This window comes from Sapajus apella, unplaced genomic scaffold (genome assembly GCF_009761245.1).
Source record: "Sapajus apella isolate SASKATOON/1434 unplaced genomic scaffold, GSC_monkey_1.0 scaffold81, whole genome shotgun sequence".
Taxonomy (NCBI): Eukaryota; Metazoa; Chordata; class Mammalia; order Primates; family Cebidae; genus Sapajus; species Sapajus apella.
In genome coordinates this window covers 6,627,056-6,643,753 of record NW_022437021.1, presented here as the reverse complement: position 1 = coordinate 6,643,753, position 16,698 = coordinate 6,627,056, and the positions used below count along the sequence as shown (strand labels likewise).

Here is a 16,698-nt window from a genome sequence, read left to right as displayed (position 1 = left end):
CGCGCTGGCTTGTGTTAACAACCGGCCGGGGGTCGACGCCTGGGTCATTCTGGGGTGCGGCCCTGCGCTGTGCGGACTGCATGCCGGTGGCCTAGATCCCTGGCGGAATTTTGGGTCCTCTAGCGACTCTCAGGCTGCCTTCCCTTCTCGATAGTGGGGTCTCTTTGGCCACCCCCGCCTGCGGGCGCACTGTAGGACAGGAAGACCCCTCAGTCTCCACCCCGCCGCCACCGGCAATGTGGACAGAGAAAGCCGCGGCGACGGCCGAGGCCCAGGAATCCGGCTGCAGGAACAGGTCTAGCATTTCCCGTCAAATCCCTGTGGTTGGGGTGGTGACGGAGGACGATGAGGCGCAGGTATGAACAGGTGTCTGTGCTTTGAGCGGGGAGGGGATGGGGGTGGGGGTGAGGTCTGGGAACTGGATTCCGACCTGCGGGTAGCAAGAGCGGAATTAGGGACAGGAGTGAAGATGGGGAGAGCCGCAGGATGGAGATTCCAAGCACAGAGCTAATAACGGATCCCCCAAGCCCCTGCGAACTGCACGGGTTGCAAAGGGCTAGCTGTTGTCAACCATCCTGTCCGGGGACCAGCGCTGTGTGGTCCTCCTAGAGGGTCCCAGCCAACTGAGAGGGCTGGGCTTTGCCGAGCTTCTTGTAAAAGTGGCCACGGAGCTCCTGGGAGGAAACGAATCATTCTTAGCGACATCTGATTTGATGACCAGATCACTGTTTGCACTGAACTTTTTTATAGGTAGATCCTTGTTACCGAATGATGTTCTTGACATAGATGTAAATTTTCTCATGCTTAGATTTGCTGCGACTAAAGCCCGCACCGAGAGGGGAAGAAAACGGTGTTAAAATTATAAATTAACCTTTTTTAATACTTTTAAAAAGCCGTTGCCAAAATAGTCCAAAACATACCAAATTAAACAATGAAATTGGAAGCTGGTTGTTACAGGTTAGGTCGGAGAGAACTAGGAGAGAAGAGAGTTGATTGAGTTTGTACTGTGTTTGGTTTGGGGTTTGCTTTTGTTATGAGTACAGAATTCACTCTTTCAGGTTGGTCTGTTGAGAAATTCCACTTGAAGCCCTTGGATCCCCATTCGTGGCGGAGGGGTTTAGAAACCCCAAGTTGTTTGTTGCCTACTAAGATTCCATTCCAAGGCTCTCCCAGAGAGCCTTGATAGTGCCTTAAAAGCCGCGAATTCCCGGAGGAACCCTGTCCTGCCTCACACTAATGGTGTGAGGCCACTGTGGGAATTCCTAATGAGGCTTCTCAGGTCTCAGACTGCGTCAGGAACCCTGTCTCCTGCGTTCACATTCTGGAACCTTGGAGAGTTCCCTGGGAGTGGTCAGTTGACTGGGGACCTCTTCCACCATGAGAATTAGGGTTGAGTTCTCTGACGTCTGAGGTAGCCTGCCCAGCAATAGCACTTTGCAAGAGGAGAAATAGGTGTTAGCGGAATTAGCCTAATCGACTTTGTGGACCTATTCCCATCTGGGCGGGGAGAATTTTGAGGAACAATAGCTCTCCACTCCCTGGGCTGCAAGAAAGATCAACAAACAGTACAGCCATACTCCTAGGCAGGGGGCAAAACTGAAAAGTCGGTGAATTTGATAATGGATGGCTCTCAGTCTTCCTTTACTTGCTGCAAGAATAATTGGGCAACTTTTTTTTTTTTTTGGAAAAATACTTTTAAAAAGCAGTTGCCAAAATAGTCCAAAACATACCAAATTAAACAAGTATACCTGTGAATATGTGTGCATTTCCTCCCTTTTTAGGTTTTATTTCTTTTCGTTCATTACTAACGCTCTTTCCAAGGGCCTGGGATTCTCTTCCAAGAAGAAAGCAATCAAATTGAGTTAATTCATGTTTCTGACTTGTTAATAACCAGTTCTAGGAGTAGTAACATTCAAAGTACTGAGGAAAAAGGTAGTTTCTCCCCAAAGAAATAGAATAGGAACTTTTTAGAGCTGGGAGAAATCTTAGTGATCACTCAGCCTTCTTTTTTTTGTTTGTGGTTGCTTTTACAAATGAGGACCCTAAGTACATGAAAAGTTAACTGAGCTACTTAGTTCCTTTACTCATAGAATGGTGTCTAGACACCCTAGAATGAAAAAATGATAATCTTTTAGGCCTCTACATAAGGCCAGTTTAGGAAAGACCCTTGGAACTGTTTCCAGTTCTTTCAAACCACTGCACATTTCCAAACTTCTCTTCTGCCTGTGTGTGCTTCCGAGACAGTATATCCTAGTGGCTAAAAGTGAGAGTATGACATCTACTTCAGTTCATTGTCAGCTTCATCATTTACCAGCTATGTGACCGAAGGCAAGTATCTTAACCTTTCTGTCAAACGGAGATAGTGATAGTACCCATGTTCATTATAAAGATTAAATGAAATAACACAAATAGCAAACTTATATAATAATGTAGAGAACTTATACAGTGACCTATATATTGAAAACATGCAGTTATCAACATCATCATCGTCATTGTCATCATCCTTTATCCAGGGAACTATAGCTCCTAAAATTATTTGGGCCTTAAAGCTAAGGGATTCTCTAGAATTTTTATTGTTCCCACTGGCTTCCAGGATGTGAGAGTGAGACTGGATCCCCTGAAATAATATGTGTTTTAATGCATATTTCGGTCTGCTCATTTTATCCCTTCGGAGATGTTTCTAAGTTGTGGCTGGATTTCCTAATATAGAAATGCTACTCTGGCTACATGGGCTTTTGATAGCTGTTTTGCATCATTTTCTTTATTACAGACCTAAATTGTAGCTTTCAGTTACCCTAACCTTAGTTTATACAATTAAAGAAATAGGCTTGAATATTGCTGCCTAAGGCAGCAGGTAAAATGTACGGGTTATTTTGTTCATTTTTTTGTGTGTATGCTTCACTTCTGCCTTAAGTGGTATTTTTTTCCTGCATCTTTCACAAAAATATATTTTGTAAAAGGCAGTAGCTCCTATGAATTCTATCTAAGCTACAACAAATGGTATTTGCAGAGTATTAGACTTTTCTAACTTCAATAACTTTGAAATGTTTATTGATGGAATTATGGAAAATAGAAATATATATTATGAGTAAAGTTATTAGTAAATAGGGAAAACAATAGTTTAGGAATCTGGGATTTTGAATTGTTATTTTTGTCTCATGTTGTGAATTTCTCATAGACATATTCTATGTAAGCATTCTATCTTCAAATTTTCTCTCTAAAACTTTTTTTATAATCCCTACTGCAATAATTCCAGTGTCTTCTTTTTTAAAGTGATTTATCATGCTTTTCAGTTTCAAAACAATAAAATAGTACCAGAATTTTGGTGGCTATTTTCTAATTGTTAGGAACTTAGGACAAGTTACTTGTGTTTTCTGTGTCTGTTTCCTCGTCTGTAAAAGATATTTTTAGAAATGCCCACTTCATTGAATTATTGTGAGAATTAAAGTTTAAAGTATTTGTAAAGCATTTAGCACAGTGTCCCGCACATACATTGCAAGTGCCCCATAAATGGTAACTTTCTGTTATTATTAATGACTCTAGTCATAACAGCTTTATTAAATTATTGAATAAATTCAGATGATATTTACAAGGTGATATGATTTGGCTTTGTGTCCCCACCCAAATCTCATCTCAAATTGTATACCCAAGGTGTTGAGGGAGGGGCCTGGTTGGAGGAGATTGGATCATGGGGGTGGTTTCCCCCATGCTGTTCTCATGATAGTGAGTTCTCACAAAATCTGATGGTTTTATAAGGGACTCCTCCTCTTTGCTGTCTCTCTCTGTCTTTCCTGCCGCCTGTAAAGAAGGTCTTTGCTTCCCCTTTGCCTTCTGCCATGACTGTTTTTCCTGAGGTCTCCCTAGCCAGGTGAAACTGTGAGTCAATTAAACCTTTTTCCTTTCTAAATTACCCAGTCTCGGGTATGTCTTTGTAGCAGTGTGAAAACAGACTAATACACAGGGTATAAAAACCTACCAAATAGGAAGATAGTTCTCAGATTGTTTTTTAGTATTAATCCCAGTGATTTATGTGGCTCTGGCTTCCTATGGGAAGGTAGAGGTAATGTAGTTTAAAGAGCACTTCATCCCTGGAGAATGGTAGGATTGGCAGTGAAATTCACCTTAATATGTTGAAATTACAAGATATCTAATTGGCTACCCTTTATCTATTTTCTATTTAATGTTGCTCCCCTCATACTAAAGAATCCCAACCCCCTTTAGAGCAGTGCTTCTCAAACTTTAATGTGCATATGGAGCACATGGGGATCTTATTAAAATGTGGATTCTGGTTCTGTAGGTCTTAGATGGATCCCAGGACTCGGCTTTTCGAACAGGTTTCCAGATGATACTTGTGCTGCTGGTTGGAGGACCTCATTTCCCACTTTGAGTAACAATGCTTAGTGCATGATAGCTGTAGGATGGTATGAACAGTTCTACAGAGTTTTACAACAACTAATTTTTGGAAAGTCATAAGAGGTAGTTTCATGTAAATTCAGATTATGAAACAATAAAAACAACAAAGCAAAATTTCAAACCTCTCCCCATCAGATCAGATGAAACAAGGAGCACCAATGGAGCTTTAAAAATACTACTTGCTCTCCTCTGTCAGCACAATGCCTCATTTGATCCTGGATTAATGTCACTCCTTCTAGTTAGCCATTTGGTTCACACCTCGTCCTCTCTCCCCAATCTGTTTTCCTTAAACACCACTTTATCATCTTCCTTCCTCCCCCTCAGCCCCACCTTATTCCTTTCAGAATTCCACAGTAGCTTCTATTGCACTTTAATATAATTACATTGTCTAATTTTTTTTAAATGTATGCACCTTCCAGGAAGTGTTTTATTTATTTATTTATATTTTTTTAAAGATGGGGTTTCACCCTGATGGCCAGGCTGGTCTTGAACTCCTGACCTCAGGTGATCCACCCACCTCGGCCTCCCAAAGTGCTAGGATTACAGGCATGAGCCACCGCGCCCGGCCTACATTGACTAAATTACTTCACCTCTCTAGGCCTGTTTCTCTTCTCCCCAGCCTGTATTTGATGAGTGTTCCCTTAACCTGCATGATCATTACAATCATCTGAGGAGTCTTTTAAAGAAACTACACAGCTGGGCCCTACCCCAGATGTTCTCAGTCATAATCCCCAGTGTGGAGCCGGGGACACTTTGAAAAAGTTTCCTCAAATGATTTTTAGCCTCAGAACCACTGAACTAGATGGTATCTAAGATCTCTGCCAAAGTCTAAAGTGCCTCCATTCTACTTCTCTGTCCCACATTCTGGGTTTTCCAATACATGAGTTATACTTTATCTGTACTGTATGCTCTGATTACTGCCACCTCCATGAGGGCAGGAACCTTATGTGTTTTTTTTCTGTAATATTCCCCAATACATTATGCAGCACTATACCTGGTATATAGGACGCATATTTATTGAATATAAATGTCCTACCCTCTCTTCCGAATTTCACTAAATCTTACTCTACCTTTCGATCCTATCTGTCCAACAGGAAGTGCGTTCCGTTGATTTTCATCCTCATAGTCTCCTCATGAATGGGTATAGTCCTGGCTCTGAGTCATACTGTTTCTCGCCTAATTAGCACTTGCTTTATGTTAGTCATTATTTCATTTGTGTAAGTTTTATCTCTTCCACCAGAGCATGAGTTCCTTTAAGAGTAAGAAATATTTCAGTAGTTTTGTGTCCTTCCCAGAATTTTTTTTCTCTGAGATCAGAGTGGAAATTTAAGTCTTAGCTTCCAGAGCCTCTGTGCTGCAGCCACTCTGGCTTCCTGGCTTCTCCTCCAGCATGCCAGATGTCTCAGCCTAAGGGCCTTTATACTTATTATGCTCACTGCCTGGAAGTTTTCCCCTTGATATCCATGACTGGTTTCCTTACCTCCTTTAAGATTTTGCTGAAGTGTTACCCACTGTGAGTCCTTCACTGATGACCGGGTGCAAAATTTTACTCCTTGAGCATCACAGCACTTCCTCCTCCCTTTATTTTCTCCAAGACTTTCATCTTCTTGTGCAATATACAACTTATTGATTTTTGTTTCCCTGAAAACATATCATTTCTTTATGACAGCATATTTTGTGTTTTATTCGCTGCCTTATCTTTAGCACCTAGAACAATGCCTGACACAATGTAGGTGCTTAATATTATTTATAGAATTAATATAGTGATTAGTTGACTGGCATAGGTATCATGGCTGAACTTCCTTGCTCAAATTTGGTCTCCCTCTGAGAACCTACGAGAACTTTCACAACCTTCTAGTTGATGTCGTATCCTGTCACTGTCTATAATACTTCCATGAACTGTGTGCTTAAAATTGCCTAGCCCGGTTTATAGGTTTTTCGCAAGAAATAACCTCTGTAGTTGGCTGCACGTGCCTATAGTGACAGCTACTTGAGAGGCTAAAGCAGGAGGATCGCTTGAGCCTAGGAATTCGAAGTCAGCCTGGGCAACATAGGGACACCCCCATCTCCTTAAAGAGAGAGAGAGAGAGAGAGAGAGAGAAACTCCTTGGTTGTCCATTGAGGAGTCAGAGAACTAAGGAACAAAGAATCAGAGTTTCTACATTAGACAGACCTGCTGGCACATTAATTATTAATAGCCATGTGTCTTTAACAAGTTAGGTCCCAGAGCCTCAGTTTCATCAAGAGGGATGATAGTGCTACCTTTACTTGGTAGATTTGAAGATTAATTGAGATAAAAAATGCCGGACACACGAAAGGACCACTGTAAGTGTTAGTCTTTTTCCCCGTAACTGAGTATCAAATGAGCAGGTTTCTCCCCTCTGAAATGTCCCTTGGTAAAGTGGGAAGTAAGTTCATTCTGTAATTTGAAGTAAGTCTAATTTTCTCCAACACAATTTATTAAACTTTTGATCTTAAAAGGTTTTGTGGATATTTTTACAATTTCCTCATAAACATCTGAAGTATTTTGATATTTGTAAATATTTTATTAGTATTTTGATATTTACATATGTATGTTCTATTTTGTTTCTACTCTCTGCTTGTGTGTTCTCATTTACCCAAAATCTGCAATTATCATGTTAAACCTATGATTCAGAAACCTCTGCACCAAATTTTTCTCATGTCCAACCCCCAACACACACCTCTTCCCCCAGCATTCTGTGTCTCAGGAAATGTTAAAATCATTTATATAATTCCTCAAGCCAGGAAATTATCTTCAACTTTTTCCTTCTTTCTCCTACTGTGTCCAGTCATTAGGTCTTGCTGAATCTACCTCCTTGATGTTTTTAATTTCATTTGCTGTTTTCTATACCAGTTACTGCTACCTATTCAACACCTGAAGTTACGGTCTATCTCCATCCTAGTCCTCTTCAGTTCAGTCTCACACAGCATACAAGATGATCTTTTCATAATTAAATTCTTGTTAAATGTTGTGGAAATAAATGAAGACAACCACAATAAACAGACTGTTTATTTAGAGGTGCTATAGGGTTGCTATAGGGATGGAGTCAGCCACTATCACTTGCTTTTAGCAGAGACTCCAATGCATCCTGGAAAGCTTTATAGTGGGAAAATAAAAAGGTGTAGGAGAGTCTTCAGGTATATTCTGATTGTAGGTTGTTGACATGGGAAAACTGGAGGTGGGCTAGCTAGAAGCAGGGTATCCTCTGTGATTGAATTGGAAAGCATATTTGTCTTTCTCTGGTCTTAAGTTAGAAGTAGGGGGACAAAAACCGGGAAAGCTGGCAGCCATTGGCCAAATTCTGACTTTTCTGAGCCAGTTGCTGCAGAGGTTGTCAGCCAGAGTTATTTTGTCATATATAGTCTGACCAGTGTCTGTTAATATGTTCAGTCTCAATCCATCCAATGGCTTTTTAAGATCCTTGTATACATGCAAAGCCTTCTATAAAATCCTATACCAGACGAATAGCTGCATGAGGTGAGGACATTGCTATTCCCCACACTTAGCACAATTCCTGAAATAAAAAACCTGCTAATCAATAGTTATAGAAGGAGGAAAAGGCTAGGGAAGGTAGACGGGGAGAAAGAAATCTTTTTAAAATCTGCCAAGCAGGTAAAACCTAGAGTAACATGAAATGGATAATGCAAGATAAATCTAAGAGAAATCTATGCTTTAATCTTTACTACTCCCTGTTCTTATAAAAATTATACCTCCTCATTTGGAGAAAAAATCTGAAAATTCACACAAATATTAGAAAGGAAATTGTGCTTTGGGCTGGCCTGAGTGCAGTGCTGTTTACAGCTAATTGATTACAACCAATTAAGGATTTCTTCCTTCTTCATTCCCACTGCTTCACTTGATTAGCCTTAAAAAAAATCCTGCATTGGCATTTCATTCTAATATCCTTGTCTAGCTCTCTAAGCAAATATTGTACAAAATCAGAAAAGAAAAACCCACTCTGTGTGTGTGTGTGTGTGTGTGTGTGTGTGTGTGTGTGTGTGTATAAAATCTGAGACCGTAGGAGGAAAAGAGAAAAGACAGCTAAGGTAGTGGTGGATATCACTGCTAAATCCCCACATCTTAAAAGGCGGAAGTCTATTTACCAAAATTTTTAGTAACTATAAATTTAACTATTTAACAGTAATATTTAACTATTTTTAGTGGTACCATAAGACCAGGTATAGATTAGTATTTAGTAAATCCTTTTAAAAATTATTTTTAAAAGTAAACATGGCTGGGCATGATGGCTCATGCCTATAATTTCAACACTTTGGGAGGCTGAGGCTGGCATATTGCTTGAGCCCAGGCATTCTAGAACAGCCTGGGCAACATGGCAACACTCCATCTCTACAAAAAATATAAAAATTAGCCAAGTGTGGGATAGGGTGCCCCTGTAGTCCCAGCTGCTCAGGAGGCTAAGGTAGAAAGATCATCTGAGCCCAGGGAAGTTGAGGCATGCAGTGAGCCATGATTGTACCACTGCACTCCAGCCTGGGCGACAGAGTAAGACCCTATGTCTAAAAAAATAAATACATATAAATATAATTTTGAGTAAATGAGCTTATTCAGATACTTACTCCACAGACTTAAAGTTAGAATGTTTCATTACAAATTGTTTTTGATGCCAAGACATCTGAGTTAGGATTCATTTTTTAAAATTGTTTTTGAAAGAAATTTCTTGAGATCAGAATATATGAATTTGTAATTTTTAAAGGCAAGGAAATTCTAAACCTAAGACAATGTAATAATTGTTATGTAGAAATATGGAAAAGTATTGCAGATTTAAAACTCAGAAACTGCCATGGTATTAACACTAAGTTACATTATATAAAATACTTATGCATATAAGGAAAAGCAAAATATATAAAAATAAAAATAGATGCATTTACATGATAGGAATAAGTAGGATTTTTTTCCCCTTTTTCATATGTTTCATATCATTACATCATCTTTTCAAACATTTGTTTTAAAGTAGAAGTAAGCGTGAAAGCAGGAAAGAGGATACAAAGGAAACTGGGAGAGCTTAACTGCTGTAATGGCGTTACAGGACCTAATACTGAATTAAGGATAAAATGTCAGGTAGCAATGCATTAACTTCAAATATAAATAGTGTCAAAACTACACTGAGAATTTGTAGATCTCTGTACATCATAAATACTTTACCTTTGATTGGATTATTTAACTTTCTTGTTGTTGGGGTTTTTTCATTTTCTTTTGTTTTGCTGTTTGTATTTTATTTATGTATTTATTTATTTATTTTGGAGATGGAGTTTCACTCTGGATGCCCAGGCTGGAGAGCAGTGGTGCAATCTCGGCTCACTGCAAGCTCCACCTCTGGGTTCAAGCGATTCTCCTGCCTCAGCCTCCCGAGTAGCTGGGATTATGGGTGCCCACCACCATGCCCAGCTAATTTTTTGTATTTTTAGTAGAGGCAAAGTTTTACCATGTTTTCCAGGCTAGTCTTGAACTCCTGATGTCAGGTGATCCACTCACCTTGGCCTCACAAAGTGCTGGAATTATAGGCGTGAGCCACCGTGGCTGGCCTTGTTTTGCCATTGTGTCGTTTGAGTTCCTTGTATATTCTTGTTATTAATTCCTTTTCAGATGGATAGATTGTAAATATGTTCTCCCATTTTTTAGGTTGTGTCTTTACTCTGTTCATTGTTTTCTTTCCTTTGCATACACTTTTTAGCTTGATGTAATCTCGTGTGTCTATTTTTGCTTTTGTGGCCTGCGCTTTTGAGGTCCTACCCAAAAAAAACCTGTGCCCGGACTAGGGTCCTAAAGTGTTTCCCCAAAGTTTTCTTCAGTAATTTTATAGTTTGGAATCTTACATTTAAGTCTTTAATCCATTTTTATTTGATTTTTTATATGGTGAGACATAGGGGGCTGGTGTTATTCTTCTGCATGTCTATCCAGTTTTCCCAACACCATTTATTAAAGAGACCATTCTTTCCCCACTGTATGTTTTTGGTATCTTTGTCAAAAATGACTTGGCTGTGAATGCAGGGACTTATTTCTGGGTCCTCTGTTCTGTTCCATTAGCCTATGTGTCTGTTTTTATGCCAGTACTATGCTGTCTTGGTTACTATAGTTTCGCAATATATTTTGAAGTCAGGTAGTGTGATGCCTCCAGCTTTTTTCTTTTTGCTTAGGGTTGCTTTGGCTGCTCAGGGTCTGCTACTTATACTTTGGATGATAGAACTCATTTCCTTCTCCGTTTACCTATGAATAACTTTATTATAAAATTATATAGCCTCTTCTTGTTTGCATTTTCCAAGTATTTATTAAGCAACTAACAATATTATATTTCAGGCCCAGTGTTCGATGCTGGGAAAGCCTGAAAGCAAACATCTTTGCTCTTAAGTGAACTTTGGGGCAGAAAGTGGTGGGGAACCAACATATAGACCCTTTCAGAACAATGTCATGGGAATTTTAATGGATGTAAACGTAGGGTGCTATGAGAGCACAGCATTTTTCTAGCCTTTTTCATCCTTTGGGAAGGTAATACCTGAGCCTCTTTTTGAAGGACCTGTGAGAATTAACCAAGGAGAGGAATAGGAATGTAACAACATGAGTGAAAACAGAGGAGAGGTGAGGGGCATTAGTGGGGAGTCATTGGATAGTTTAGATGGGTCATGTTCAGATTTGAGTTTTATTATTCTGATGGTAGAGTAGAGGATGGTGTTGAAGGGTGCAAGAGTGGAGGCAGGGAGAACAGCAGGAAGCCTGTGAAATTGAATAAGAGCTAAGAACTGAATAAATCAGTAAGATGGGATGAGCTCAAGAAATATTTAAGATGTAAAATCCGTAGAACTTGCAAGTTCCTGTTTTTTTTAATGTAGATGACTGGAAGAATGGTGGTACTGAGAGAAGGGGATACCTAGTTCAGAAGAGCAATCTCCTACCTGTAGTTTACAAGCTATTCTTACCATAGATCTGCATAGGCAAACTTGGTTTAATGTACATGCAAGTAAAAGATAATTTTATTTCTCAAGGTATGGAAGGGCTATTATTCTAAATATTTTCTTAGGCCTTTTAGGGCTGAGGGAATTTTAAAACATTGAGATTATAAGATAATACTAGAATTCAGAAGGGTTATTTTTACTCCAAAATCTATTTATTCCTCTAAGTTTTCATCTACTTTTCATTCTCCCCTTACTATGTTAGTGTCATGAGACATTTCTGAAGTTACAAAGGGAAAATATAAATTAGTTTGTTAGATATGACTTATTGATATAGAATATTAAGAGTTTTATGTTTTTTAGGGTGTTTTCAAGCCTGTGGACCTTAACCATGTCATCAAACTTCTTGAAGAGACTAATAAAGTGAGTAAGCTTTGAGAGAAAATTACTCCATTGCATTACTTACAAACTATTTCCCTGAAAGGTAACATATATTCCTTCAAATGTAAGTCTCGTTTATCTCCTTTTGTTGAAAACATTTCAAATAGTACATATCTTATATTCAAGGACTGTTTAAATTTAGTATGATATATTTAATGAAGTGGGGAGACTGGAGGAAGAGAATAGTTGCTTTTATGAGATGGACAAACCCATGGTGGCTGTAACAGAAGGAATCCTAAGAGCAGAGAAAGGATCATCTAGCCTCTGTTAAGTGCTTGTTACCAAGAAGGATTGGAGGAGGGGAATGGTAGAAAACACGGTACCATGGTGTACTAATTATGAAATTGGGATAGATACACATAGACACGTACACATAGATAATTTATTTTGAGACCAATCATATATAAGATGTAATGAAAATGAAGTTATTTTAGACAGAAGACTCAAAATTGGGAGAGTAGGCATTGAGAGAAAAGATAATGTGTGTGCACACATGCTCATACACCACCTGATGTTACCAAGAATTGACAGAATGCCTAAAAGCCAGCACACACTAGGAACTTATGTGGTGATTTCCAAAAAGGAATACATATTGTTAGTAAGCAGAAAATGGGTTGACCCCAGTATAGCCTATCAAAAGAAAACAATGTCCTATGAATAGTAGGCACAAAAATTTGGTCACTGTTTTAACATTTTTATTCTCTCTTTTTTTTTTTTTTTACATAGAAAGGAGAAAAAATGACTATTGGAATAATTTATCTTTTGCTGGCTAACATTGTTGTGAAAAGTTATATTTATTGCGACTATATCTGCATTAAAAAAACACACACAACTACATAGAGCTCCTATTACCTGTTTAATAAGGCTACACAGAAAAAGTATAGACAATATCACAGCTTTTACATAGAGCTCCCATTAGCTGTTTAATAAGGCTACAGAGAAAAAGTGTAGACAACATTACAGCTTTTCAGAAACACTTAAGGACAGATGGAATTCAGTCATGGAAACATATCACTATGTAGAAGTTTTGCTTATTTTCATTTTTAATTTATTTAAGATGTTTGGCTTGCATAGAACACTGAGCATATCTTAGAGGTTAAAAGTACAATTTCTAGAGTCAGCTTTCCAAATTTGACTTCTAACATCACCACTTTTTAGCTGTTTATTTTGGACACATTACTTTAAAGTGTTTCAGCTTGTGTTTCCTGTTCTGGAAAAGAGAGATCATAATAGTATCTTCCTAACAGGGTCATTGTGGAAATTAATGAAGTGATATGTATATATGGTGCCCATGTGGTACATGGCATAGAAAAAATATTCAGTGTACTTCAGTTGTTGTTAATATTATTTCTGGAAACAATTACTGCTTTTATATTAACCTCGTTTTGATTCCCAATTTCCTAATCAAAATTAAATGATAGTTTATTTTTGATACATAATATTTGTACATGTTTATGGGGTACTTGTGATACTTTGTTACGTGCATAAAATGTGTAATGATCAAGTCAGAGTATTTAGGATATCCATCACCTCTAGCATTTATCTTTTCTATGTGTTGGGAGCATTTCAAATCCCCTCTTCTAACTATTTTGAAATACATACTACATTGTTGTTATCTATAGTCACCCTATTTTGCTATCAAATATTCACCATCACAGTCTTCCTACCTTTTGTAATTATCATTCTAGTCTATGTCTCCATGAGAACAACTTTTTTAGCCTCCACATGAGTGAAAATGTGTGATATTTGTCTTTCTAAACCTGGATTATTTCACTTAATATCTTCTAGTTCTATCCATGCTGCTACAAATGACAGGATTTCATTCTTTATGGCTTAATAGTATTTCATTATGTATGTATACCATATTTTCTTCATCCATTCATCCATTCATTATCTTAGGTTGATTCCATATCTTTGCTATTATGAATGGTGCTGCAATAAACATGAGATTGTAGGTATCTCTTTAATATACTGATTTCCTTTCCTTTGGATAAATACCCAGTAGTGATATTGCTAGATCATACAGTTTTAATAGTTTATTTTTACCTTCACTGTTTCAGAAAACATTTTATAATATTTACATTATAATATAGAAATTTAAGAATTACTTGATAATATTAATGTGTCTACTTTTTATGTTGAATAACTTTTTAAAATCTCAACAGATTTAATAGCACAAAAGAACTAAAACAGGTCATTTGTTTTAGGATGGCTTAGAAGAAAAACAACTTAAATTTGTCAAGAAACTGGTACAGTGTTATCAGAATGGACTTGTATCCTTTACATGTGTATGTATACATGTTCATTTATTCTGAAACAAGAGAATTTCTGTTAGAAAATGTATTAGTTTTCTATTCCTGTTGTGACAAATTACCACAAATTTGATGGCTTAAGACAACGTAAAGTTATTATCTTATAGTTTTGGAGGTTAGAAATCCAAAATCTACCTCACTAGACTAAGTCAAGATGTTGACAGCACTGGTTCCTCCTGAAGACTCCAGAGGAGAATCATTTCCCTGCCTTCCCCAGCTTCTGGAGGCTTCCTGGATTCCTTGCCTCATGCTCTCGTCCACCCACTGGCATCACTGTCACCTCTGCTCCTGTCATCACATCATCTTCTCTCTCTGACCCTCCCTGTCTCCCTCTTTCCTGTATGAGGATCCCTGTGACTATGGTGGGCTCACCTGGATAATCTAGTATAATTGTCTCATCTCAAAATCCTTAATCATATGTGAAAAGTCCCTTTGCCATGTAACATAGTTACAGACTCCAGGAATTAGGACATGGACATCTTGGGGAAGGCCATTAATCTGTCTACCGCAGAAAAACTGGAGAGGCCATTATTCTGTCTACCACATAAAATATCTAATGTTTTATGTTTTTTTTACAAAACTGTATTTTCTATCAGAAAATGTAAATAAAATTGAAGAAACAATATAACACAAGTAACTGTGGATAATGTCAGTTTTTTGTAGATTCAGAAAAACAGTGGGTGTAGTTAGGAAGGCCAAACCAAAGTCTTGTTTCTATTAATTTACATGGGCGGTATACCTTTGATAAGCTTCTTCACTTCTCCACCCTTATAAAGTAATAGAAGCTCATAAGGTTGTTAGGAAGATTAGATGAGATTATATACATGCAGGCGCTTGATAATCTGCAAAATATTGTATAAATATATTATCCCCACCAAATTTACCACCCTGATCAGAATACATGGAAACCAGTGTATCTTAAAACTATCTGTACATAAAAGCCAGGTGTGATGGCTTACACCTATAATCCCAGCACTTTGGGAGGCCAAGGCAGGAGGACTGCTTCAGGCTGGGAGGTCAAGACTAGATAGGTCAACATGTCAAGACTCTGCCTTTACAGGTGTGGGTGTGTGCCCAAATTCCTAGCTGCTGGGGAGGCTAAGACAGAAAGATTGCTGAAGCCCAAGAATTCAAGGTTACAGTGATCTAAGATTGTGACACTACACTCCAGTGTGGGCAACTGAGTGAGACCCTGTCTCAAAAACAAACAAACAGATAGTACGCGTAGATAAGAACCAGTTTGTTGTTGGGTTGTGATTTGGTTTTTGGGTGTTTTTTATTTTTTTTTTGAGACACGGTCTCCATCCAGCCTTAGTTGCCTAGGCTGGAGTACAGTGATGCAGTCATAGCACACTGTGACTTCAAACTCCTGGGCTCAAGTGATCCTCCCACCTCAGCCTCCAAAGCAGCCAGGACTACAGGCATGCAGCCACCATGCCCAGCTTGCTTTATTTTTTTGTGGATCTCATTATGTTGTCCAGGTTGGTCTTGAACTCCTGAGCTCCAATAATCCTCTCACCTTGGCCTCCCAAAGTGCTGGGATTACAGATGTGAGCCACCGCAGCTGGCCATTAAAAAAAAATGTTTACATATATATGCTATTGTAAAATAAAATAAAAGTATCACACAGATATTAGGTTGTTATAAAAGTTTTCATATATCCACTCTTGCTTTCTGTATTCATTTTGTCATAGACTGGTAAATACACTTCCAGAACTGACAGTGGTCCATAGACCACACTTGGAATAGTATTCATCTAAATCAAGCTTGTCCAACCTTCAGCCTATGGGATGCATGCCACCCAGGATGGCTTTGAATGTGTCTCGACACAAATTTGTAAACTTCCTTAAAACATTATGAGATTTTGTTTTTCAATTTGTTTGAGCTCATCAGCTATCATTAGTGTTAGAGTATTTCATCTATCTGTGACCCAAGACAATTCTTCCAGTGTGGGCCAGGGAATCCAAAAGATTGGACACCCCTGAAAATGATCTTGAACAGTTTTCTGACTTGGTCTAAAGAAGGTATCAAGCCCATGCATTGTGGTTCATGCCTGTAATCTCAACACCTTAGGAGGCTGAGGCAGGAGGATCATTTGAGACCAGGAGTTTGAAACCAGCCTGGAAAAAATAGCAAGACCTGTCTCTACCAAAAAAAAAAAAAAAAAAAAAAAGCCATGTATGGTGGTGCACACCTGTAGTTCTTCTATCTTCTCCAGAGGCTGAGACTGAGGTGAAAGGATCGTTTGAGCCCAGGAATTCAAGGCTGCAGTGAGCTGTGTTTGTGCCATGTTTCTTATAATTTTAGCTAAATCTTTTATTATTATATTTTAGCCTTGGTTTTATTTTGACCTGTTCAATCTTAGGGCTCGTGTATATAAAGCCCTATTTACTGGTAGCTGAAAAAGTCTAGTAACAGGTGGTTTCTTTTCCTGTTTTAACCTGACACCTCCACACCTCCATCATTGTTTTTCTTCAGGTTAAACCATTGGTGGCAATTGGCTCTATTTCTGAATGCTTTTCACAGATTGGCTATAGAAGTGGTAAAACTTACCAAAGTTAGAGAAGTGTGTTGGTCACTTATCTGGAGGTTAACAGAGCTTTTT

The 16,698-nt window shown here is 38.4% G+C and overlaps 1 protein-coding gene across 4 annotated transcripts in view; it reads left to right on the top strand.

The window, feature by feature from the left end:
* Positions 1-16,698, top strand: part of CFAP69 (cilia and flagella associated protein 69) — a 66,391-nt gene continuing 49,693 nt past the window's right edge. For 2 of the 4 annotated variants that reach the window (XM_032252974.1, XM_032252973.1), the window contains exons 1-3: positions 1-356; positions 11,704-11,763; positions 13,989-14,054. In XM_032252974.1, the coding sequence (XP_032108865.1) occupies positions 237-356; positions 11,704-11,763; positions 13,989-14,054 (246 nt within the window). In that variant the 5' untranslated portion in view covers positions 1-236. Of the gene's footprint in view, positions 357-10,250; positions 11,764-13,988; positions 14,055-16,698 lie in introns of those variants that run through there. The other 2 variants (XM_032252976.1, XM_032252975.1) reach the window with 2 other exon arrangements.